We start from the raw sequence: 26,045 nt of genomic DNA, 5'->3' as shown, positions 1-26,045 counted from the left end.
TGGGTCAGAAAAAGGGTTCTTCTGGCAAGAGCATCTCTACACTTTCAATATGGTTGACAAAGTTCTAAAATGTGCAATCAATTAATGGGAACCCTCTCCTACATTTCAATTATTTTGGTGTCTGGCAGGAGCTGGGAGTGAGACAGCCCTGAGCTGCTCCTCCCTGGAGCCCCTCCCTCCCAGCCGAGCAGAACGCTGCTCCTCACAGATGTTCAGCGTGCAGAGCTGCACTTGAGAGCATCTCTGCTGGCAGTGGAGCCATTTGTCATCAGGATCAAGTTATTTGTTACTAGAACTTGGCTGTGCCTCAGCTGCTGCGTGCTGGCAATGCAGCACTCACCAGTTTCCATGGCTGCAGCAGGGGAGCAGCCTGGGCTTGGCTCTCTGGGGTCAGGAGCTCTCAGAGGTGATGGGGTGGATCAGGAGCTCTGAGAGGTGATGGGGTGGATCAGGAGCTCTCAGAGGTGATGGGGTGGATCAGGAGCTCTCAGAGGTGATGGGGTGGATCAGGAGCTCTCAGAGGTGATGGGGTGGATCAGCTCTCAGAGGTGATGGGGTGGATCAGGAGCTCTCAGAGGTGATGGGGTGGATCAGGAGCTCTCAGAGGTGATGGGGTGGATCAGGAGCTCTCAGAGGTGATGGGGTGGATCAGCTCTCAGAGGTGATGGGGTGGATCAGGAGCTCTCAGAGGTGATGGGGTGGATCAGGAGCTCTCAGAGGTGATGGGGTGGATCAGGAGCTCTCAGAGGTGATGGGGTGGATCAGGAGCTCTCAGAGGTGATGGGGTGGATCAGGAGCTCTCAGAGGTGATGGGGTGGATCAGGAGCTCTCAGAGGTGATGGGGTGGATCAGGAGCTCTCAGAGGTGATGGGGTGGATCAGGAGGCACTGGGGGCTGCAGGGGAGCAGCCTGGGCTCTGGTTCCTCCTGTTCTCCAGCCCATCCCAGCTCAGCTGGGCACAGAACCCCCTCCGGAGGGACATCCCTGGGTGTTCTGTCCGTGTTTGGACAGAACACAGGGCCCTGACAAAGGCAGCTCAGTTAATGGACTGTGTGTGTAAGGAAGTGGACAGATAACCAAGGAATGGTGTTTTCTGTGTGCTGCCTCCTGCCCTTGGCTCTCATCTCTTCTCTCCCTGCAGGCACATCCCAGCAGGATCCACGCTCTCAGGTATGTGCACACCTCCACCAGCAGTGCTGCTTTACAAATGCTCTGCCTGCTCAGAAATGAGCCTGTTCAAATGGAAAGTGTTCTAATCTGCTTCCCCAGAGGGCTTTGCTGCAGTGGCAGAACTTGCTCTGCATATAAACAACATCACTGTGATAGGATGTGGTGTTTAAAATTGCATTTTGGAAATTAAGAACTCTGTGCAGCTTCTAACACCAGTTTATTGTTAGGCTGAGCAACCTTGTCTCATGTCAGCCCTGAGCAACTTCTGTTAACTCCAAAAATACACAAATAAAACCAGCTCAGAGGTGGCTACAGACATTTGAGGGAAATAGTGATGGGTGTCTAAACTGCTGTAATTAAACTCATGCTGGAGGTTTGCATAAGCAGAACAAATGAACAAAGCTCCCCTTTTTTGAGGAGGGATATTCAGTATAGATACAAAGGCAGGAAACCCGGGTTTTGCTGTACCCTGGAAATATCCCCCGTTCTGTGAGCAGTCACTCACCTTCTGATCTCCAGTGAAACACAGGGACCCCTCTCCATCCCTGCCTACAGCCTGGGCAGGCTCTGTGAGGAACATGCTCACTCTTCCTGCAATCCTTTACCAGTCCAAGCACCCAGCTTTACTCAGAGCCCTCCTCTCACGTTGAGCAAGAGCTTTTCTCTGTTGTGCTTTGAATTTAGGGCACCTGGAAAGACAGAGGCTTAAAATCCTCCATTAGGGTGACTCCTGTCAGGCCTTCCCATTGCACTGGAACAACCCAAGAAGTGAATGTGAAATTCAAACTCTAAATCAAGGTATTTCATTAATGAGGCGCAGTGCTCAGTCATTAAGTTAATTGCTTGGTCTTATTTCTGGGACTGGAGTGGAGGCACTGAAAGATGAGATGGGGAGGAAGAATCAGCCGAGCCTTTGAGTCTCTACAAGGCTCATCCCTTTGATGAGAAGTGTCAGATTAACATTCATAAATGGTCATAATTACTTGTGCCTGGAGCTGAGCCAAGTCATCCCAAATAAAGATTCAATAATGCACGGGGTTGCGCGTTCAGCCTCATCTCCAGCAGGGCCCTGCAGCCCCAGGTGACGCTCTGTGCCTGCACCAGGTGACAGATCCTGCCTGAGCACGGGGCAGGCTGGGCCAGCAGGTACCTGCTGTCCTCTCCCTGCCTGCACAGCCCCTCACGCTGTCAGACACAGGAGCTCTTTGGGAATCTGCAGAGTATTCTCCTGTCCTTAAACCCAGCTTTAGCTGGCCCCTGTCAGATGGGACATTTGTGAATGCTGTTGGTAAAACTGAAGAGCCTGGGGGGAAACTGCATTGAATGAAGAAAGGGGCAGGGTCAGGGCTCCCCGGGAGCTGTGCCAGCGGTGCCAGTCCTTCAGAGCAAGGAGCACTTCTGAGAGCCAAACCTGCTCCATCTGCAGAGCAGCACCGAGGGAGGCACAGCCCAGCTCCCTCCTGGCCCGTGGGAGCTTTGGGAGTCAATGATGCAGATGTGAAACACCACAAGGGTTTTCTTGGAACAGCAACCAAAAAAAGGGAAAATTGTTTGGTCCCTGTCCTGTCCCTTATGCAGCTTCCACTCTCTCAGTATTAGGCTTTTTTAGCTGGTTATAAATGGGATATTCCAGAAACACAGCAGATGGAGCTTCTAAAACAGAGCTGGAAAAGGAAATTAGTTTTTCCTCATAGAGACATTACTCCTTAGTCATTCCAGTTTTAAATCATCCCAAGGAATGCAATGGCTGAAGCATTTGCACTGATTTATCTGGACAAGGATAGGACACTGCTTAGTGCCTGAGAGAATTAATGGGGTACCTGTGCACATTCACAAATCCAAATCCATCCCACTCGGGCTTCAGGAAATAAAGGCTACAGGACAACACAGCTGTAGTATCATTTTATTCACCTAGAAACAAGGAGTCAAAAGTCACAGCATGGAGGTTCATTTTATTTTGTAAACTCATTAAAAAGATGTCCATGTACAAAATAAGGACATTTTAAACAACAGAACTGCAGACAAAGGAAACTATAAAAATTCAACACATTAATAAAAAGGTTTTCCTTTCTTTCTGCATAATTCCTTCACCTTCCATACCAGTCTCACACACTCTGAAGTGCAGTTGTTAGAATCAGTAAAATTCAAGAGGCTGAACATAAAGCCATTTGCTCTGCTGGAGGAATGTGTTGCTGAAAGATCCAAACCTTGGAGCATGTTAACTAAAAGTAAGACAAGACTGAAGGACCTGGCTAAAGGCTGCTAAATGGCTACTGTGCATTGATCTGCTCAGAATTCCAGCTCACTTGGCTTCGTGCAAATGTTTGGAGTAGTCCTTAGGGGAGGAACAGTGTTGGACTGAACAGGGCCTTGTCCTAACACAGCTACTGCAGGCTCAAACAGAAAAACACTGCTGCAGGGAAACTATTTCAGTCCCAGCAAGTATTAACTGTGCACCGAAGTCTGCAGCAGCTGTCTGACAAGCTACTGGGATTTAGGATTCAGTCCTCAGCCATGGATGCTCCTGACTGCAAGTCTGGATTTAAATCCCTGATGCACTGTCAGTAACAGGTCAATTATAAAATTATATTCCTATTTAATCTGGCTAATTTGGAATTGAATTTGTCCCTGTTTCTGCCCCCAGAATGACTCCCAGCACTGCAAACCCATGCAGTGCTTGAGGCTTCTGTCAAAGGGTTCCTCGCTGTGTCCTCAGGGCAGGCTTGTCCTGCTGAGTGTTTCAGTTTGGGTGAGAGCAGTTCCTGGGCTCCCTTCGCAGTGTGCCAGCCCCAGGAGCTGCCATCACCTCCCAGGACACAGAGCAGCGCCGGTGCCTGCATGAGCCCAGTGCCAAGCTGTGCCCTGTGCCAGGCGCAGGGCAAGGAGGAGCCCTGCCTAAGGCACTTACCCAGCCCAGGGCAGGGAGCAGGGGGCTCTGCAGGGGCACTGCCCCTTCCCCGGGCGTGCTGGCACAGCCTGGCCCAGGGCTCACAGCCTGGCCCAGGGCTCACAGCCTGGCCCTGCCAGGGCTCACAGCCTGGCCCTGGGGCTCACAGCCTGGCCCAGGGCTCACAGCCTGGCCCAGGGCTCACAGCCTGGCCCCAGGGCTCACAGCCTGGCCCAGGGCTCACAGCCCGGCCCTGCCAGGGCTCACAGCCTGGCCCTGCCAGGGCTCACAGCCTGGCCCTGCCAGGGCTCACAGCCTGGCCCTGGGCTCACAGCCTGGCCCAGGGCTCACAGCCTGGCCCAGGGCTCACAGCCTGGCCCCAGGGCTCACAGCCTGGCCCAGGGCTCACAGCCTGGCCCTGCCAGGGCTCACAGCCCGGCCCAGGGCTCACAGCCTGGCCCCAGGGCTCACAGCCTGGCCCTGCCAGGGCTCACAGCCTGGCCCCAGGGCTCACAGCCTGGCCCAGGGCTCACAGCCTGGCCCAGGGCTCACAGCCTGGCCCAGGGCTCACAGCCTGGCCCCAGGGCTCACAGCCTGGCCCCAGGGCTCACAGCCTGGCCCTGGGGCTCACAGCCTGGCCCAGGGCTCACAGCCTGGCCCAGGGCTCACAGCCTGGCCCCAGGGCTCACAGCCTGGCCCAGGGCTCACAGCCTGGCCCTGCCAGGGCTCACAGCCCGGCCCTGCCAGGGCTCACAGCCTGGCCCCAGGGCTCACAGCCTGGCCCCAGGGCTCACAGCCTGGCCCTGCCAGGGCTCACAGCCTGGCCCCAGGGCTCACAGCCTGGCCCCAGGGCTCACAGCCTGGCCCTGCCAGGGCTCACAGCCTGGCCCCAGGGCTCACAGCCTGGCCCCAGGGCTCACAGCCTGGCCCAGGGCTCACAGCCTGGCCCAGGGCTCACAGCCTGGCCCAGGGCTCACAGCGTGGCCCCAGGGCTCACAGCCTGGCCCCAGGGCTCACAGCCTGGCCCAGGGCTCACAGCCTGGCCCCAGGGCTCACAGTCTCCCGTTGGTGGCCACCTCGGCCCCCTTGGAGCGCTGGTGCTCGTACTTCACAGACACGATCAGGAAAAGCAGCAGCGTGGCTCCCTGGATGGCAGCCAGCAGAAAGAAGTAATAGTTTAATTGGCAGCCATTGATGTTACCTAGAAAGAATTGGGGAAGGAGAAAAATTAATGAGGATGATACAAATAAAAATGTGAATGGATGTTGCTGTTAGCCACGCTCCAATAACACATGGAGTCGGAATCTGGGAGAGCAGCAGCAGCAGAGAAAAATCTCTGCCCTTTGTTTATTACTTCCTATTCTATACTTTTTGAAAGGTGGCCATGGATTGGAGGGTGGCATTCCCACCTCTCAGCCACGTTGGTCAAAGGGACTGTCACACAACCTCTCCTCTCCTTGCAGAGGAATGTGAAAACACTGGTAATATTTACAATTCACAATCTCCTGTTTGCATGAACGAGCATGAGAAGGTGCACATTTCTCCTTTAATATGAATGCTCAGAAAACCAGGAGAATGTCATGGTGACCAATCTCGTCAAGGATAAGTGGTGAAGCCTTTTGTGCAGAACCAAACCCAAATCACGTTTCCATCCCACAGCACAGCTCATTTTTAATTTTCCAGAGCAGAGGCTGGCACTGCTGAGGAAGATGTGCACAGGATAAGGAATGTTTTCTTTTGTTCTCCAATGCCTTAGACCAAGTCAAAAGAAAATAAACAACAAAAAAATGAATGCTGTAAAGGAAGAAGTTGGCAATTCCATAGATATAAAAAAAGCCATGACTACAATTGTTTCTCAGCCTTTTTGGGGACAAAGTTTAGAGTTCATAAAAAGATAGGTGACTTCACCATCAGTGCTCCCTCCAAATTGTCACAAATTAGTGCTGGACATTAAAGAATGTTAAATGAAGACAGCTCATTGCTGAAACATCATTGCTGTGTTAGGAAACACCTTGCTGTACTCCAAGAACAGGATCCTGTGGCTCATTTCCAGCACAGCCCAGCCAACTGCACCATTCTGATTATCAAAGAGGGTGCAGAGACTGAAACAGTGACGTGTACATGGGCCCACAGCAGCTGTTCCTGCAGCAAGCCTATAAACGTTCAGATTAAATGACTTTAATTACTGAAACTTAAGATTCAATTAAAGAACTTATCATAAAATGCAATAAAATTAAACTGAGCCTTTCCTTGACATTTAAAATACAATGTACATATGAATCTCCATTTCAAGAGCAGATGTGTTTAAAGAGTAGTAATTATCCTTTATGAGATGGGATATTAAACCCATGAAATCTTAGTTTTGGTGGGAGAAACAAGTCAATTCAATGGCAGCAACCCCCCCTGAAGTGCTGGCAGGGAGGGAACTTCCTCAGGGGATTTTGGAGGCAGTCAGTCACCCCCGGTGATGTCAGGAGTTGGCAGAAACAGCAGAAATTTAGGGCACGTGTTTATAGTCATTACAGAGCATCTCATGAAACAGCCCCAGATCATTCACTGGGTGACTCCTCCCTGCAACTGCCACCCTGGAAAACCCAGGTGAATTCAGATGTGAATTTGGTAACTTCCAATGATGCTACACCAAACAAAACCCGAGCTCCAAAGCCCCAGAGGGCTGGAGCAGGGGCTGCTGTGGGTGCTGAGCTGCACCTGTGGGTGCTGAGCTGCAGGTGTGCACCAAACTCAGAGAGGTGCAAACCCCAGGTGTCCACAGCAGTGTTCAGCCACCAGTGGCTCATGAAAGGCAGCTCCTGCCATGCTGCCCATCTCTGGGTACCTTTAGCACAGCCCAAGCATTTCACAGAGACCAGATCCTGCAGTGTCCTCAGCAGCTGCTTCAGAGAAAAAGGCAGGGGCTGAAACAGCACCATCATCATTTGTGTGAAATTCTTATCCCCTACTGAGCCCCCATCAGCTCAGGTACCTCTGCAGGGAGCTGCAGGAAAGGTTCCATTTCTAATTTTGACGTTGACTGGGGAAAAGAAGTCTCAATGGGATGAAATATCCATCTGGGGAGGACACTTCCATAAGGTGCAGGCTCTTTGTTATCTGCTGCAGTTTTAAAGAACAATTTACAGGCCACAGATGCCAACTCATGGCACATGTAGCAATCAGACACCATTGCTTTTTGGTAGGTGCAAATCCAGTTAAAATGGCAAATTCTCTAGGCCAGATTTCAAGTTTAGGCTGCATTTTTAAGCCACAGCAGGTCTAGCAGACATTTTAAGAACTGTTCACACTCCTTCTGGCTGAACTAATTAGCCCAACGAGGATGGGAGGATTTTCTGAAATTCCCAAGGTGCCACCTACTGGTGCCAATAATTATTTTTAACCTCCACTGGCAACTTGGAGCAGGTGATTTGTTGAACTTTAGAGTATAAATAGCTGGCAGACAGAAATGCAGAATTAGCTCATGGTAATTTCAATGAAGTCACTTGAAATGAGGAAGCTGAATAATCACTTGGACGGAGATGGGTACATTTTACTTCTCATAACCACAGAAAGCAATTTCAGTACTTTATACCAAATATATTCTCCTGTTGCACGTAATTTAAATATTTTTTACTGAAATGAAAATATTTGTAATTTCTAGTGATATAATGAAGTAACAGCTGAGCAAGTAACTGAGGCTCTACAGAGGTGTTCTTGTGCTTTCATGAGGGCAGTGAATTATTTTGCACAATCACATTATTTTGTACTTAGATGTAAAATTAAACTTCAGCAGAGCAGCAGACAAATGGAATATTTTGAAAAGAATAACGGTGTTAAAACTCAACAGTGCCACGTCCTTGATGCTTAACTGAAACTTCTACTTTCCAGACCATGAACACACTGAAAAATACACTTACCAAAATCTGTGTGATTGCTCATCCAGCCAATTTCCTTAATGGACACCAGTGCCAACAACCCAGAGCCAACAAAGGAGCCAATCCCCGAGAAGAAAAAGAACAGCCCCATTATAGCACTCTGCATGGATTTGGGAGCAGCTGAATAGGCAAACTCTAGACCTGGATTAAAAGATGAAAAAATGCTATTGGAACATGAAAGAGATGAGAGTAGATTGTTCTAGAAGTGTTCCAGAGGTCACAGAGTGTAGTGAATCCCTTGCCAGCTCCTTTTAGTTGCTTTATGAATCCTCTCACAGGTCCTCAGTGTATCAACCCATTAAATGGACAATGTTTGAGACACAGAGCTTGATCTCATTTATATTCCATGTGTAAAATCAAGAAATCTTCTGAACCAATATATTAATTTTTCTGACTAAAATTATTTTAATTTAATTTACTTTTGATCTAGAATCTCTGAGTTCACTGCTTGCTAGCAAGCAATTCTTTTTAAGATTTGTAGATACAGGGCTTGAACTTTCAGCTGTCTTTACTCAAATTTCAAATAATAAACCCAAGAAAAACATCCCAGTAACCATCCATCTGCAAATCTGTGCTACTGAATTTGTCTACCAAGAGCACACACTAGGTGAGGCTCTGCCACACAAAGATTAATGCCCATGATTAACTCTCCTTTTTAGAATAATACTCCTGTCAGAAATCAAATGGAATTATTCACAAGAGACAATCAAATACATTCCTTGCAGAGCTTTTTCCGACAGGTGAAATGCTTGTTTCAAAACAGTCTGCTCATACTGAGGATTAATGCCACCTCATCTAACGTTTTTCTTTGCAGGGAGAGCATTACAGACCTGAAATCACATAACTCTCATGTCTGGATCATAACAGCACGCTTTATTTGCACCACCACTGCTGCTGATCCTGCAGCCAGGCTGCAATAGAAACCCAGAGGCTTTTCAAGGAAAGGATTCACACCTGGAGCCAGGCAGGGAACCTGGTGCTGTGAGGGAGGAGCTTTGTCCTTGGGCAGGAGGCAGAGCTGGGTGTTGGTGCCAACCTCCTGCCACCTGGGCACAGCTGGCACCAGCTCCCTGCTGCTCCTGTCCTGTGCACAGCATGGCACCAACACCAACTCCCTGCTGCTCCTGTCCTGTGCAGGGACTGGCACCAACACCAACACCCTGCTGCTCCTGTCCTGTGCAGGGGCTGGCACCAACACCAACTCCCTGCTGCTCCTGTCCCTGCTGCTCCTGTCCCTGCTGCTCCTGTCCCTGCTGCTCCTGTCCTGTGCAGGGACTGGCACCAACACCAACACCCTGCTGCTCCTGTCCTGTGCAGGGGCTGGCACCAACTCCCTGCTGCTCCTGTCCCTGCTGCTCCTGTCCCTGCTGCTCCTGTCCTGTGCAGAGCGTGGCAGGACGGGCAGAGCGAGCTGGGGTGAGGCCAGGGGGAACTGAAACCTCCTCAGCTGCGGGGCTTCCCTGAACTCAACCCCTCCCCAGAGAACAGCACAGAGGCAGCTGCCAGCGGGCAGGGCACGGGGAAAAACGAGATTCATTTCCACAATTAGAAGTGCCTTTGGTTCCTAGGCTCTGCCACCAATATAACAACTCAGAGTTTCCAAGGAGTATTTGTCTGTCCAACTGCATTTTAAGAAAAGACAAGCAGAGTGCTCTGAGGACACGGCAGCTGTTGGTGACTTCTTGTGAAGTTATCAGAGCTGCCACAGGTCTCCCGAGGCTCACCACACCCGGGCACCAGGCTGCTGAATGTCCTGGGGAAGTTAAGCTCAGTTGTAACATGTGGAAGGATCTGGACTGTTGCTTTCCTTGTTCATTTACAGATACACTGCATCTGACTGTTCCAGCTGGAAAAAGACCTTTAGACTCAGAACAAAAACCAAAAGGAATGTAACCCTGCACTTTCTGCAACAAAATAAGGTACATTTCTGAACCTGAGTAACTTTTGTGTATTTAATCTGGCATCAGGATTATAAAACCTTTTCTTTGCCTTCCGAGCTCCTTTGGCTGCTGGCAGCCATTGATAATGATTTCATGCTCCTGCAAACAAGCACTTCTGAAATGAAAGCCCCTCGCTGGTGTTGTCATGTGGGATTACAATTCCCAGTTAAACAAGGGTGCTTTAGGAGGATTGACAGGATAATACAAAAGATTAATGCAATGTGTGTCATCTTCCTAAAGGTCCCTCAAGTGGAACTAATGTGGCTTAATAAGAATATGCTTGGTTTTACAGTAAACAGAAAAACAGAGGTATGTTTCAGCTCTTGTGCTGTTTAGTCCCTCTTTGCTCACAACAAACATTTCCACATCATTATGGTTTTGTAACCATTAACACTTTGCTTATTTTAAGCCTGAATTTCATGGCATAGTAGATGCCATTATCAAGTTTAATACTGAATTGGTAAAGTACACTCTGAGTCTTGAGAGGCCTTCTTAAAAATATGAAGAATTATGTTCAGATAACATAATCAGAAGGCAGGAAAGAGCCTTTGTAAATAAAAAAGTCAAATGCAAGTGCACCACACAAAGCAATTAAGCTCTGCACAGAATTCCTGGTACATTTTTTTCAAACACTGACCGAGTTTTTGAAGTTACCATGCTGTTGGTACAGACCCAGCAGTGCAGAACAGCAGAATATTCCCACAAGAAGGAGCAGAATATTCCCCTAAGAATTGTGTAAGCCTTCATGACCTCTCACAAGGAGCTCCACTGAAGTCCTCTCAGCTTGGAGTTCAGCAAACAGAGAATGCTTCCAGACCTTTCCATTGCCTGCACACAGGTTTGCTAGCAATATTGCATAAAAATGTATTTGGGAACTTCAGAGCTTACTTCTAGTGATTTGAGAAGTATTTATTTTCTGAGATTCCATTGTTCAGGATAGAGACAAAAGCAGATTTAAGCACACAAAGGCTCTTACCTGCTATACTTGCAAATATTTCACTGAATCCAATCAGCACATATTGAGGGATCTGCCACCAGATTGGCAAATCTGCAGCATGGTATGTAACATTCCCAATTGTCTGGTTAATTGTTTTAACCTTTACAATTTTCAGTCTGTTGCTTTCCAGGATTCCTGTGTGAGAGAGGAAGGGAAAAAAGGTTGACCTCAGATGCAAACATTGTTTCTCCATATTAAGAATTAAATTAGGATTCAGCCCTGCATTACAATTAGAAATGATACAAGAGGAATATGTATTTATTTCCTGACATAAAGCATTTCAGATTACTTTTGCTGTTGTTATCTCAAGACATACAGTTGTTCTGCCATAGAATTAGTGATTATCTTCTCATTCAGTAGCAATAATTACACAAACACTTAAAACACTTAGCCCATTTCTGGATGGATCAGCTCAGAGCTCTCATGGACATTGTGTTGGGGTTTTTTATAGACAATCTCATTTTCACAAACTACTACTTTGCACTGTTGAACTATTTCAACTGCCACCATAGTATTCATAAATTAGAAACCCTTTTGCTTATGGAAACAGCTCCACCAGTCCAGTGGAGCTATGAAAACCCTCTATGAATATGATTATGACACTTATATGACACTTTTCATCCAAAGAGGTCCAGGAGCTCATTAGAGCTTGATTTACAAGCAACACATTGCATAGAAAGTACTTCATATGGAATGAAAAAGAGACATGATAGTGTAAAATATAAGCATTTTTAGCTTGCTCAGCACAACAGTTTAGAGTAAAAGTGAATATCAGATAATGCTGTAGGGTTTTGTTGAAGTTGCCCAGATTAAACGATTGAGTCACAGTTACATAAAATACACAGAATAGCTAATAGTTAATAAAACTCCCTGCTTCACCCTGAAGAGACCTCTATCAAAGAACTCTCATCTCTTATCCATGGAAATAAGGGGAATTTATTTATCACAACTGAGAGGAGCAGGACCGAGGCACTGCTTCCCATGGTGGGGGTTACACTCACAGCCTCCCCCTTAGGGCTGTCAGCTCGGGGCTCCTCTTCCTCCCGAGCCCAGAGCTGGCCTCATCCTGGACACAAAATATCCACAAAATACCCTGTCCCCAAAAACATACAGGGCTGGGATGTGATGGGTGTCACACCACGCACAGAGATCACATCTGCTCCTGCCCTGCAGCTCCCCTGCTCTGGAGCCACCCAGGGACGCCAGCACACTCCACATGTGATGTGCTCAGTATTTCATGTGTTCAGTATTTCATGTGTTCAGTATTCCATGTGCTCAGTATTTCATGTGCTCAGTATTTCATGTGCTCAGTATTTCATGTGTTCAGTATTTCATGTGCTCAGTATTTCATGTGTTCAGTATTACATGTGCTCAGTATTGCATGTGCTCAGTATTTCATGTGCTCAGTATTTCATGTGCTCAGTATTTCATGTGCTCAGTATTTCATGTGTTCAGTATTTCATGTGTTCAGTATTTCGTGTGCTCAGTATTTCATGTGTTCAGTATTTCATGTGTTCAGTATTTCATGTGTTCAGTATTACATGTGCTCAGTATTTCATGTGCTCAGTGTTTCATGTGTTCAGTATTTCATGTGTTCAGTGTTTCATGTGCTCAGTGTTTCATGTGTTCAGTATTTCATGTGCTCAGTATTTCATGTGTTCAGTGTTTCATGTGCTCAGTATTTCGTGTGTTCAGTATTTCATGTGCTCAGTGTTTCATGTGTTCAGTATTTCATGTGCTCAGTATTTCATGTGTTCAGTATTTCATGTGCTCAGTATTTCATGTGTTCAGTGTTTCATGTGTTCAGTGTTTCATGTGCTCAGTATTTCATGTGCTCAGTATCTCATGTGCTCAGTATTTCGTGTGCTCAGTATTTAATGTGTTCAGTATTTCGTGTGCTCAGTATTCCATGTGCTCAGTATTTCATGTGCTCAGTGTTTCATGTGCTCAGTATTTCATGTGCTGGCAGAACCCCCCTGAGCCATCCTGCCAGCCCTGGCACACAGACAAACCCAGCTCCCAGGGCACACCATTCCTGCTCTCCATGGCCTCCCAAACCTGGCACATAAAGCCCTGAGGGGACCAGCCAGGTCGGCACCTCTGTGCCAGGTGACAGTGCCAGATTTCTGACTAACATCTGGGTTTGGGGTGAAGACTGCTCTGAATTTATCAGTTCTTCATGTCAGGCCAGCCTCATTTTCTCGATGTTCCTCACTTCTTTTTAGGTGACCCATCTTATTTTTATGTATCTTTCTTTAGCTCTTCAGCTACCTCAGTGCCCTCTGAACCACAAAGAGCTGCTGTAATTAAAATCAAACTGGGTTTCTTGATGTTTTCGTTTTAATATAGCTGCCAAACATTATTTAGAGTGGAACCTAATTAAAATGTAAACAAAGCAGTAGAGTCATCTAAGAGCTCAGGCATAATTTCATTTATTTACACTCAACACAGAACTGCTGCACCTCAAAACATCAAGTGTTCTTAATGTGTTTATACTGTTACAAAGTAAGCATTGAGCCACCTAGGAGCACAATAAACCAAACTTTGCCATAAATTCATCTTCAAAGTACTTCAGAGTCTGGAATCTATTGATTCTTCCTTTAAGACTTTGATAGACAAGCTTCATGTTTCATTTTACACTGTTAGTAGTTAAAATGATCTGAACTTCTTGCTATAATGGTTTAAACTCTATAAATGAAGTAGATTTTCCAGCTGAATAACCTTGAACATTGCTGCTCAGAATTCACCAGAAGATGCATGAAGCACAGCAGATGTTCATTAAATCTAATCAGTTGAATTTTAACACAGTTTATAAAATATTTCAAACAATCTAACCAATCTAATGGGCAGCCTGAGTAGTGCCCACAACTAATGGCTGTTAGATAAGCAAGTCAAAGTAGAAATATGGCACAAACAAATCACTGAGATATTGCAAATTCTGGACATTTCCACATGTTTATGATTTTATTCAGTGTCCCTCTCAAAGGCAGCAATGGTTGGAAGTAACACTGTATTTTAAGAATGCTAAACTATGGCAGCTACAAATATCACTTAAGGAGAAAATAAAAATTGAATGAAACATATAAACCAACACCTTGCTAGAAATAAACACTTTCCTAAACCCCAGATTTGTCACAACTGAAGCTCTTAAATTCGTGTTCTGATGAGGAGATGTTAAGTTACTCCAAAAGATTAAACTTTCCAAACAGATTGCAAATGATCACCCAAAGAATTTGGCTTTTCAGTTTCGACTGGGGAAGAGCTGGGGGGGATCAAACCAACAAAATCCTGTGTTACATCTGTAGGTGAATTGAAGAAGGCATTTGAAACTTTGGGAATTTTGCTGTGTGAACCCATTCCCCAGCTCAGCTGTCACAGCCTGGTGAGCTCCTCCCCACTGTGAGCAGAGACAGACATTGCTGGGTTTGAATTCCCCTGCATGTGAGCCCACAGGTTCTATTTCAAGAGCTGACATTTAAGTGCTTTACATCACCCTCTTCTGCAGCAGCAGTGTCCTAAGAAACATGGAATAAGAGAAACACTTCTGCTTTAACTTTAAATGACTTTGCTTTAAGAACTTTCCTTGCCCACAGTGACCTTGGCCTAGTAATTACCTCTCTCATTGAAAGAAAGCTTAATGGCCATACAAAGTGTCCCTCTCCCTAAAATCCAGGGGATCCCAAGCGGTGCAATGAATTTATTTAATGCTGTAAATGCTTTATCAATATGTTCATTACAGTGATGCTGGTGAGGGCCATAGATCCTGTGAAGCATTGCTCAGAGATGCTCAGTTCCACATCAGCAGCGCTTAACAACTCCAAATCATCTCAAAAGCAGCTGATTTATGGGGCCAGCAGAGTTGCCATCTTTCTCCTTTCAGCTATTTTACACTACACTAATTCCCAAACACTAGGGAACAGGAAAATAGGGGAGAGAAAAGCCAGAGTGGGAGCAAACTCTTGTTCAGCCATAACCTAACTTAATCATTTCAGATCAGGGGAAAGGATTTTAGGCAAATTCCACCTCTTTTACACTTGGAAGTCAGAATGTATGAAGAAACACTTTTAAAGGGGATATGCAAAGTCTACTTCAGGCAGGGAAAATGGTCCAATTTTATTGCAAGTGTTCAAAACAATTTAGTGGATTTTTGGATACAATCCTCTTTATTGAGGGAAATGCATCCATGAAGGCACATTCCAACTCTACTGTAAAAAAAGATCTGAATAATGCTGAATTAAATATTCACAGCTTTTAAGAAAGTGCTGTTGTAGTGAGCTGAACAATTCCCTGTGTCAGGAGATCTCCAGCTCATTTTCTTACCTGCAGCAAAGGCAGAGCACATGACAAAGAACATTCCAACTGCAATCCTCTTCAGCGAGGAAGGCAGCAAGCCATTCCTCTTCAGGATGGGGTCCACCAGTTTGTCTTTTAGGGGGATCAGGATCAGGATCAGCACTGCATCAAACATGGTCAGCCACGCTGCTGGAAACTGAGAGGGGACATGACTCAAGTTGGCAATTTCATACTCAGGAGCTGATTTTTATTATTATTTTACAAAAAAAAGATTTTGATTGAACACTTTGAAATAACCAACAATGCACTGATAGACATTGTGAAAAGTCAAATAAGAGTGTTTAAAAGCTGAAGAAAATGTTCAGCTATTCAGGTTTTCATTGAATCTGGCTGCTCATACATCTGTAAGCTCAGGTTCTCATGTGACAGAATTAAACTTTTTACCTAATTCAGTCACAAAAAGTATTTAACCAACTCTGTATATCTTCTGTTAGGCTTAGAACTATCAGAAATATGCCACAGAACAGTAGAAACAGAGCCTTACTAATGCAAATGCAAAATTCAATTAAAATCAAGTTACTCTTGACAAATGAATAGCGAGGGTGGAGTAACACATGTTTCCTGTAAATCCTGTGCTTTTATTTCTCTGCTCCCTTTCTGCAGTCACATGATGCCAGCCAGCCTTTCTTGAAAACCATGATGGAACAGCTTCTTTCAACATGCTAAAGGTGAAGTGATTATTGATTAGGCAGTCTAAAGTAACAAATGGCTCAAATTCCAAATGCTAACGTGTCACTCCAGGATGGGTATTCACTCCTGCTGGCCTGGCAGAAGTGCTCCTGTCCTGCTGTGAAAACTCAGGGCATGGAGATGGAGCAGCTCTCCTCAGAGGTGAGCCTTTGGCACTGAGAACAGAGAACTCCTGGCACCCAGAACAGGCCGTGTGAGCTCCTGATAGCTGCTGGACAGAACCTGGGATGTGCCCCGTGCTCCTGAACCCCCAAAGGCACCCCTGAACCTCCTGCAGTTTCTGTACAGTTCTGATCTCGTTTGCATTTCAGCTCAGGAAGGTCCTGTGCCCCTGTTTCCTCTGCTCACCGTGTGGATGGAGCTGGTGTCGTTGGATATCTCGGGGATTTTCAGATGGAGGCTCTGCAGTACATATGTTGTCTGCATCTAGCATTGGGAAAGAGCAGTTGGGATTACTTGGACAAGGAGTGCTGAGAGCAAGAGATTTTTCATTTCATAACAATTAACAAAGATTATACCAGAGGTGAAATGCTAATGCAGCAAACTGAAAAGAATTATGGTCAGAACATTGCCAGATTTTTTAACCTTACAGTTGTTTTTACTAAAACCACAAAGAATCATTCGTGTGTCTTTGAAAACAATGTCTGCATTGGGTCTTTTGCTCAAAATGTATTTGCTATCCTGAATCATCTCCATAAGACAGAACCTGAAAATTAAAATGAGGTTTAGGGCACTTACCCAAGGCTACATGAAACAACTGCAGGATGAAACAGCACAGTATTTAAGATATGTGAATTTGTACAACTCTGAGTCTTAACTACAATTGTAATGATTTTTTTTTCTATTCTAGGTCAACATATTATTTGAGAGAATTCCTCAGCAGTCATTTTTCATCTCTCAACTTCAAGGTAAGCTTCCTATTTATGAGAGGACACCCCAAAAAATGTTAAATTAGAAATTCTGTAAAATATAACTGTAACCATTTGGAACTACTCACTTGAAAATACACTGTCCAGTAAGGTATTAAAGCCAGAAAGACAGGGATGATCTTGACAAGAGCTTTGACATCTTCCACTTTATCTTCTCTGAAGGGGCCCCCCCGGGACAGCTTGGCCATCTCGAAGAGGCTTTGCCTGCGAGGGGGGTGCAGCACTCCCTGGCCTTCACTTTGGGAAAGGAATTGAAATGTTTAGTTAAACATAACTGGCACTCTTGTCTTCCTCACAAAAAGCTAATGCATTTCCAAGATAAGTAATTTGTGTAAGTTACAGCAACACAGCTAGGCCAGAATGGATCCCCAGCAGGTGCAGCACGAGGGGAAACCTTCTGCTGTGAAGTTTCCTGATTTCCCATCCTCCCCACACACCCCAGCCCTAAATAATTGGCAGGACTTGGAGTAGCCTGTATTTTGTGATATTTTGCTTGTTAAGTCATGGAACTGTTTGGCAGCCTGAACACAGGAAACCCCACTGCAGAGGAGGCACCTGACATCTCCGAGCAGGGGTTCAATTCAACCACCAGTATTCCAGGGGCAGCTCTTAAGAGTGGGAAAAATTGGGCTCCCACCCAGCTCCTCAGAGCATTAAATGCAGATGGCAGTGCTTTTTGAATCAGAGGGCACCCACAAACATCTCTACCAGAGAGGAAAGTGAGCTCATGCACAGTCAGGGGACACTGCACTCCCAGGAGCCCTGTGCTGGCAGGACACCGAGCTCAGCTGGCACCACGGGCTGGCTGCAGGAGACCCAGAGAGCCCTGAGTGCCTCTCTGCAGCCCTCAGCTCCCCAAAGTGTCTGCAGTTCTCCAGCTCCCCGATCAGACCTGCTCATTCTGCTGCACTCACACTGAGTGCAGGCCGTGCAGCAGAGCTCAGCACAAACCTGTGTGCAGAGCGCTGCCCGTGGGGGCCCTTGGAGCAGCAGGAGTAGGTGAGGATTCTGAACACGTCTGTGAAGGCGCTGCCGTCGGGGGGTTTGGTGATGAAGAAGCTCTGCCCACACAGGAACACCATGAAGGAGATGCCGATGCAGACCGTGGGGACGCTGTACCCGATCACGAAGCTCACGTTCTGCTGGATGTACGCGATGCCGCCCAGAGACACGATAGCTCCCAAATTAATGCTCCAGTAAAACCAGTTAAAAAACCTTCTCGTGGCCTCGGGACCCCGGTCTTTGACCTGCAAAAGATTAAAAGCAAGCCCTTCAGTTTCTGAAGGAAATAAGGCTGAACAGAATTAGAATCTTTGAGTCAGAATCCCAACAAGTTCAATACACCCAAGAGCTCAGGTTTCATTTCGAGTCACACTGAAATAAGGTTTAAGTGTTTTGGGCATCACGTGGTATTTGATGAAACGACACCTCAGTAAGCTGCACCATTGTGTGAGAAACCTTCCAGAAGCTCAGCACAGGGATAAAAAAGCCACACCACTGAGAGACACAGCTTCTCCAGAAACCATTATTATTACTGCACTGACTCCCTGGGTCATTTCTCTACAAAAACTCCCTTAGATTAACATCCCAGAGCCCACAGAATTTAAATAATTATTTTTTAGTAACAAAAAGTTGAGCTACCTAAAAATTCACGTATTGCCACAATTGCTTCTTCTAACTGTATTTACATAACAGTTAAACATTATTCCATTTTCTAAGCCTCAAATGAATACTTGGTAATTAAACAACAAATTTAAATTTTAACGGTCTTAATGCCTCTCATCAGAACACAAATTGAGGACTTGTCATTCTGACCTTTAAAAAAAGTTAATTAAATTTGGGTTGCCTGAGGATCACATGGCCCCAGTAAATATTTATCCCTTTAAGTCAGTGCTGTTCACAGTGTTATTTTTCTGCTTGAAGCTCTCAGTGTCTCTCCAGTGAAAGTAAAGACATCCCTGGTTTACAGAACTATCCTGTACAGTTTTCACCATCCCTCCATTATTGCCTACTGCAAGTTACCCCACATTTTGTGACTAAGTCCCAGGAACCCAGCATCACTCACAAGAGGTGATGGAAGAGAAATTCTGCAAATTAAAATCTGAACTACATTTAGAAGATCAAGCAGCCTGTGGGAGAATCCCTAACACTGTATTTGTCCGTGGTTGGTGACTGAAAGGCCATTAACAGTCACCAGCAAGTCAGTGCCATGCTGGGTCAGTTAAACTGCATTTGGAACTGCAGATTTCCCCTCATTTGCCAGATCTTCAAAGGAGCCATATTTAGTTTGCAATATGAAAAACAAGCTGTGTCTTAAAATGAGTTTTTAACGCTGTCAGTTCTGATTCACAGCTTCAGGTTTCCCAGTGGTGCACAAACCCATCTGCAGCATTTAGCCAAGCCCAACACAGGAAATATTGAAGTATCTATTCCTGTGCATAGTTAGGACATCTGTGACAATGTCAAATTCAATCCTGGAGACCAAACCCAAGGAATTCTCCCTCTCCGGCTTCCCCTTGGCACTCAATTCCTAACTCTCATCCACTGCAGCAGTGTATCAATCTGGGCATTCCTTCTGAGGCCCAATGAGCAGCAGGAGATGAGCAAACAATTACATGGAACACAGTGCTCCAACTTGTGTAAAGTGTTAGCAGTCCCTTTGATGAAGTTTCCATTTCTTCATCACAAAGTCTCAGTTCTCTTATTTCTGCAAGGAAGACGAGTTCTCATCCTCCCTCTTGCACCTGACCTTGCTGCCATCTCTACAAAGGAAAGCTGGGAGAAGAAAGCAAACTTTGATCGAGGTAAGAACAGGGCAGCACAGCATGGGGCTCCTGTCAAGCATTATCCCAGCCTCCAACCATTAGCTCCTGACAAACTTCCTGAACCACGGATGGCTCCTCTGTACTTAATCAATGCAGCAGCTCTCCTCTGCAGGAGCCTGCGTCCCCTTCCTCTGAACGGGTCAGCTTCCAGAATCCACAACAGCCTTGGCAAGAGCTCCACGGGGATTGCACCGTGGGGAGGACTCCCTGCACCGCCGGCTTGAACCCGCCCTGTGAGCCTCGCCCCTTTTCCCTGTGCCAGGAAACGGCACAGACACCTGAGCTCCATCCCACTCCTGCCCCATCACTGCCTCTCTGCCCTGACCACTGCTGGCACAAACCACTGCCACATCTTCCTTTCTGTTGCCTTTTCAGAGGTAGGAAACTTTGACTGATGCGTGATTCCTCACCTGCAAACTACTGATCATGACTGTGGCCCTTCCTGGAAACTTCCTTCACCATCTCCAGTGTCCTTTTTGTAAGAGTGACCAAAAGGAAGGCAGTGCTCAAAGGACAGACACACCACAGACTTACAATGCAAAGAATCCATTTTCTCCTTCTTTATCCAATATATATTTGCACTAAAAATCACATCACAGCCACGTCTGAAATGCCACTACAGCATTTAACTGGCAAACGTTAATAACTGAATAAAAGTCCCACTGAACTACCAGGTGGAATATCTTCTCAAAGACAAAGAACTATGAAGATGTCTTGTCAAAACCCCACATGAAAGGAAGGGGATCATTCCAAAGTTCCTGACAGGTGCAGTTGTCATTTGTTCTGCAATCAAGTGACAGTCACAAGTGACAAAGTAACAAACACCCCCAGACTCATCCCAGCCAGCTCTGAGAGCAGCCACACAACAGAGCAGGGGTGAAACAGAGACCCCCGTCCTCATCCTTGGCCTGCCCAGGAGGGTACAATGACAAGAGTTCTGTGCAGATTTACAGAACCCTGCCCCTCAGATCCATCACTGCACACAAACACTCATTGAGATCATCTGGGAGAGCTCGGTAGCTGAGTGCCACAGCATTACTCAGCTCCTACATAATTTCAAAGTTTTATACTAAAATTCAGCAAACCCACAAGTCTGCTTCCTCTCCCGTCTGTTGTTACTGGCCTTGTGAATGCCACAACTTGTTTCAAACTTGTTCTTTGCAGCGCCTTCGAGGTCCACAGGCTCCTAAGAAGTTTGACAACAGCAACAACAAAATAAGTTGCAGTCAGGAACCTTCAAATCTTTCTATGTGGTTCCCCATCCTTATCCAGAGGCTGGACAATCTGTGCTCTACAAATAAACAAAGGCTGGAAATCCCTCTAAAGCCATCTTTACAGCAGCAATTTCCAACAGCAACTGTGAACCAACCATTTCAGCAGAGCTAGAGGATCTGTGGCAGTCATGGCTTGAGAGATTTCGTGGCTCTGAGGGCAGCTCAGGGGGAGGGCACAGTGTGGGTGAGACCTGGCCTCTCCACTGAAACCCTGAGAGAGATCCAGCTATAATTAGAATGATTACGGCTGATTCTGGATTAGCTGCTGCTATTCTGGCTCCAGTGCTGACCCCGCTTTCACAATAATGACCAGCAGCCCCATTGTTTCCTAACTGCAGAAAGTCACAGACGGCTCCATGGACAGGAAATGACAGCAACACACTGGAAAGGGGAACTGCGAAGTGCCAGGCTGTGGGATCACATGGTTAGAAACGCTGTTCCGAGAACATCAGCTCACATTCAGAGCAGCACCATGGATCACTCTGCAGCTTCCACAAAAACATTTAAAAACAGCTGAGAAAAGCTGCTCTGCCCCAACTTTGCAGGAACTTTTTTTGCTAAGCTGACTGGTGGAAGTTACTCGATACTAACTCGACTTTACCAGCACTTCTACAAGCACACATTCAACAGAGTTAGAAACCACATCTTTCAGCTCCAGAGAAAAACAAGTATTGCAGTTCAGTTTCCGATTTTCCACAAAGTGATTCTGCTAAAAGAAGAAACCTCTCATTATACTAGAGCTCTCCACCCAAATTCTATACGCACATTAAAGCGGAAAAATTCACACGGTAATTGTTAAGAGATCTACAATGAAATGTAATTAATATTCTGAAATGTTTTCAGCTTGTGCCAACTGAAGTACATGATACACAATTCATCCTTTCCTTTGAGGGGAAAGAGGACAAATCTTATCAGCACACATCCAGCCAAAACACGTTTGCAATGTGCTTTGGCTTCCCAAGAATGTGGCTCTGGGAGACAGACTGTATTCTCAGATAGACAGATAGATACAGACACATATATAGACAGATATATAGATATATAGATATATAGATATATAGATATATAGATATATAAATATATAGGTATATACACATCTCCCCAGCAGTTTGCTGCATTCCTGTGCAGGGAGAAGGCACCAAAGAGGGCCCCAAACTGCACTCCAAGGTAAGTGGCACGCTGGAATATATTTAACAAGAGATAAGCCAGAGAAAGAGAGAAGGGGAAAAATTCAGTCCTCAGCAGAGCTCCACTGACTATTATGGCCCAGAAAGGAGTATTTCTTTTGCTTCACCCTACATAAATCACGGTGAATTATCTTCAAACCCAGCCAGAAACTGCTTTCCTTGAAATCCTGGGGGGAAAGCCTTTACAAAATCCAGCTGCAACAGCTACACTTCCATTGGCAATGGCTCTTCCCCTGCTCTGTTCCTGCCATCATTTATCTCCCATGTTTAACTTTCACAAAGCGTTCTGGGGATAAGCAGTCAGTTTTGAAAAACACCTTACAAGATAAAGTCATATTAAAGCTATTTCACTTGATGGGCTCGGCCTGGTTTAAGCAGAACCAATGCACTGGGGACACACGATCCTGGGCTATAATAATGTTTTACATTTACATACTGCCTTTCACCCGGGACTCCAGAATTTAGAACACATGAAATGCCAAAGAATGACAAATGCAAACGGCACAACAGAGAACAGAGGAATGTTTGGCAGTGATTCTGTGGTGGATCCTCCTTCGTACAAAGAACTCGTGGCATTTCTGATACCTGCTCTAACCAGAACTCGGTGAGGCAGCAAACAGACGTGCAACTGGACTGGAAAAGCGGCTCAGGAGTACCTGAGCATACTGAGATTCTCCATTTGTGAAGCAGAAATTACATTTCAACATCTGCTGCCAGCACACCGCCGTAGCACAGGACTGTAAGAGAGGTACATGCTACAGAGCGTTCCAGCTGCCCCTGAACTCCAGGCTGCCCCTCATGGTTTCTGTGAAGCCGCTGGGCTCTGCACAGGACTGTAAGAGAAGCCATGCCACAGGGTGTTCCAGCTGCCCCTGAGCTCCAGGCTGCCCCTCATGGTTTCTGTGAGGCCGCTGGGCCCTGCACAGGACTGCAAGAGAGGTACATGCCAGAGAGCATTCCAGCTGCCCCTGAACTCCAGGCTGCCCCTCAGGATCTCTGTGAGGCCGCCGGGCCCTGCGGGCTGGCCCCATGGGTGGTGTCACTGCAGTGGGTCTGTCCGGCAGGACGTGTCCCTGTGGAACAGCCCAGGTGATGTTTGCTTACCACGGCAGAGCAGCTCCCCCATCATGTGATGCAGCAGGAGCCTGCACACAAACACCGCTCCAGGGCAGCGCAGTGCACAAACCCCCAGAGCTGAACACTGCTCGTTCTGGAGCCCTCCTTCATCACAGAGACTGCCTTACTGCCCATGTCAGCCTGGTCAGAGCTAAAATGTGTATCCCGTACTTCATCTGATGAGCTCTGAGGTCAAATTAACTGGGTACAAACTCACCCCGGAGGATAATTAACAGTCCATTTAATGGCCATCAAGAATTCAAGCCAAGTCCTCAGGATGGTGATGGCTCAGCCAGCGCAGATACCACAGCTAAGGCAGGGTAACCAAAGATCATAAAGGATCTGACACCCCGCAGGCACCAAAATTGTATCAAACAGGGCACAGCTTCGCAACTTGCATTCCAGAGGGCACAGAGCAGGGCGATGCGATTCCCTCCAAGGCTGAACACCTCCAGAGAGATCGGCCAGTCGGGCACTGCCCACCCCACCGAGGCAAGCCCCTCTGCCACCCCTGGGCACCCACGAGCGCCGCAGCCGCTGCCACACCATACTTGACCTGGTCTGCCCCGAACGGGGTGATGTTGGCCTTGACCGAGCCGACGCCCAGCCCCACGAGGACCAGTCCCACGAAGGTGGCGGTGGCACAGTAGCGGGTGGCTCCCACCTGGGAGCAGGGCGCCAGGGTGGCGTTGGCCGCGGGCGAGGAGCAGTTCTCCACGGGGAACAGGGGGATGTCCCCGCACAGGCCCTGGCGGGTGTGCGGCGCGGCGATGACGGGGAAGGCCAGCATGCCCAGCAGGTACAGCGCCATGCTGAGCAGGATGGTGCCGAACTTGCCCAGCAGGGCGTCCGCCAGCCAGCCCCCGAACGGCGACACCAGGTAGGTGATGCCCATGAAGAGCAGCAGCGCCTGGCTGGCCTGCGCGCCCTCCCAGCCATAGGGCGGCCCGTTGAGGAACAGCACCAAGTTGGAGGTGATGCCGTAGAAGGCCACTCGCTCCAGCAGCTCGGCCAGCAGCACGGCGGCGCAGGCCAGCCGCCGGCCCTGGAAGGCGCTGCTCGCCGCCCGCCCGCGCTCGCCGCTGCTCAGCAAAGGGCTGCGCTCGCTGGGCTCGGCCTCGTCCATGGCCCCGCGTCCCCCCGGCCCCGCCGCGGCCCCGCCGCGCTCCAGGGCCCGCGCCCACCGACGGCGCCGGCCCCGCCCCTCCCGGCCGCGGCGCGGCGCCATTGGCTGAGGGCGCTGTCACTCCGAACGCGCCCGGCCCTGCTCCGGCAACGGCGCGGCGCCATTGGTCGAGGGCGCTGTCACTCCGCCCTCCGAGCCGTCACGTGCCCGAGCGGAGCTCAGCGAGGCGGAAGCGGCGGGGCGGGGCGGGGCGGGGCGGGGCGGGGCGGGGCGGGGCCGGGCGGGGCGGGGCGGGGCCGGCCGTGAGGGAGGCCCGGCGGCCGGGGCGGTCCCTCAGGATGTCGGGCGGCGAGGCTGGGAGGTTCTTCAGCGTGTCCGGCAGAGCGGCCGGTAGTGCCCGGCCAGCAGGCAGGAAAGTCCCTCAGGAAATACATCAGAGCGCCTGGCAGGTCCGTCAGGGTGTCCGGCAGAGGGGCGGCAGTGCCCGGCCGGGCGGCAGGGGGTCCCTCAGGGGGTCCCTCAGGAAGGGTCCCTCAGGGGGTCCGGCAGTGCCCGCTCGGAACCGGGCACCCGCGCTGTGCCGCGCCTCTCCCCCGGTGTTCTCTCCCCCGTTGAATGCGATGCCGCCCGGGGGTGCAGCAGGGAAAGGGGTTTTCACGGAATCTCCGAACGTTTGGGTTGCAAGGGACCTCTGGAGATTGTCCAGTCCAAGCCAGGCAGGGCCGCAGGTGGCACAGGAACGCGTCCAGGTGGGTTGGCAGTGTCTGCAGCAGGGGGCATCCCCGACCTCCCGGGCAGCTGTGCCGCTGCTCTGCCACCTTAATGAAAAGTTCTTGATGCACAGGTGGAACTTGTGCTTTCGTTTATGGGCGTTGTTCCTCATCTATTGCTGGGCAGCACTGAAAAGAGCCTGGCACCAATTTCTTGGCACCCGCCTCTGAGATGTTTATATGCATTAATGAGATCCCTTCACAGCCTTCTCCAGACTAAACAGGCCCGGCTCACACATACTCTCAAAAGTGAGGTGCTCCAGACCCCAAATCATCTTTGGGGTTTTTAAGGGTTATTTAATGCAATAGTTCAAGATTGCCTCACAACAAGGCCTTTCAGCAGGAGAAGGTGATAAATGTGCGCTGTAAAAGGCTGGGTTTATTTGTGGTTTTATATGTGGTTTTATATGTTTTTTCATGTGTGTGGAAGCAGCGGGCCCAGGGTGTGCCTGGTGACTCTGGGGTGGGAGCAGCAGCTGGCTGTGAGGGCATGCAGGAATTCCACAGGAACACGTGGAGAATGAACACTCATTTCAATGGGACAAAGCATGTGATTAACATGGGAAAACATAAATTAGGGGTCACAAGATTAGAACCCTAAGATGTGCTGCAGTTCCACCATCACACGTGTTGAGGTAAAGGCTGTGAATGTGTGAAATTGTCCTCAGCAGCAGATCTTAAAGGGGTTTTTTTTGGCCAGAACAAAGTGGGTAAAACACTGCTGGTTGTGTTTGCAGTGAAAAATTGATTGACATCATATAGTTACACCCCAAACATTCAGGCATGACTGACTTTGGAGGAATGTCAGTGGTGGAGCAAGTGATGCTTGTAAAAGTAAATATATTCATTTAATAA

The 26,045-nt window shown here is 47.9% G+C and overlaps 1 protein-coding gene across 1 annotated transcript; it reads right to left on the bottom strand.

The window, feature by feature from the left end:
- Window positions 1-5,047: 5,047 nt before the first annotated feature.
- On the bottom strand, window positions 5,048-24,501 carry SLC15A4 (solute carrier family 15 member 4). Its single transcript, XM_063415811.1, has 8 exons — window positions 23,851-24,501; window positions 17,844-18,139; window positions 16,961-17,129; window positions 16,312-16,389; window positions 15,241-15,409; window positions 10,900-11,055; window positions 7,966-8,124; window positions 5,048-5,258 (listed from the first exon to the last, which is right to left on the bottom strand). Exons 1-8 carry the CDS (start codon window positions 24,418-24,420, stop codon window positions 5,110-5,112), a joined length of 1,746 nt encoding a protein of 581 aa, XP_063271881.1. The 5' UTR covers window positions 24,421-24,501; the 3' UTR covers window positions 5,048-5,109.
- Window positions 24,502-26,045: the final 1,544 nt, after the last annotated feature.

Source organism: Prinia subflava, chromosome 19 (assembly GCF_021018805.1).
Source record: "Prinia subflava isolate CZ2003 ecotype Zambia chromosome 19, Cam_Psub_1.2, whole genome shotgun sequence".
Classification (NCBI taxonomy): domain Eukaryota; kingdom Metazoa; phylum Chordata; class Aves; order Passeriformes; family Cisticolidae; genus Prinia; species Prinia subflava.
The sequence above is the reverse complement of the archived record's forward strand: the minus strand, read 5'-3'. Positions and strand labels throughout refer to the sequence as shown.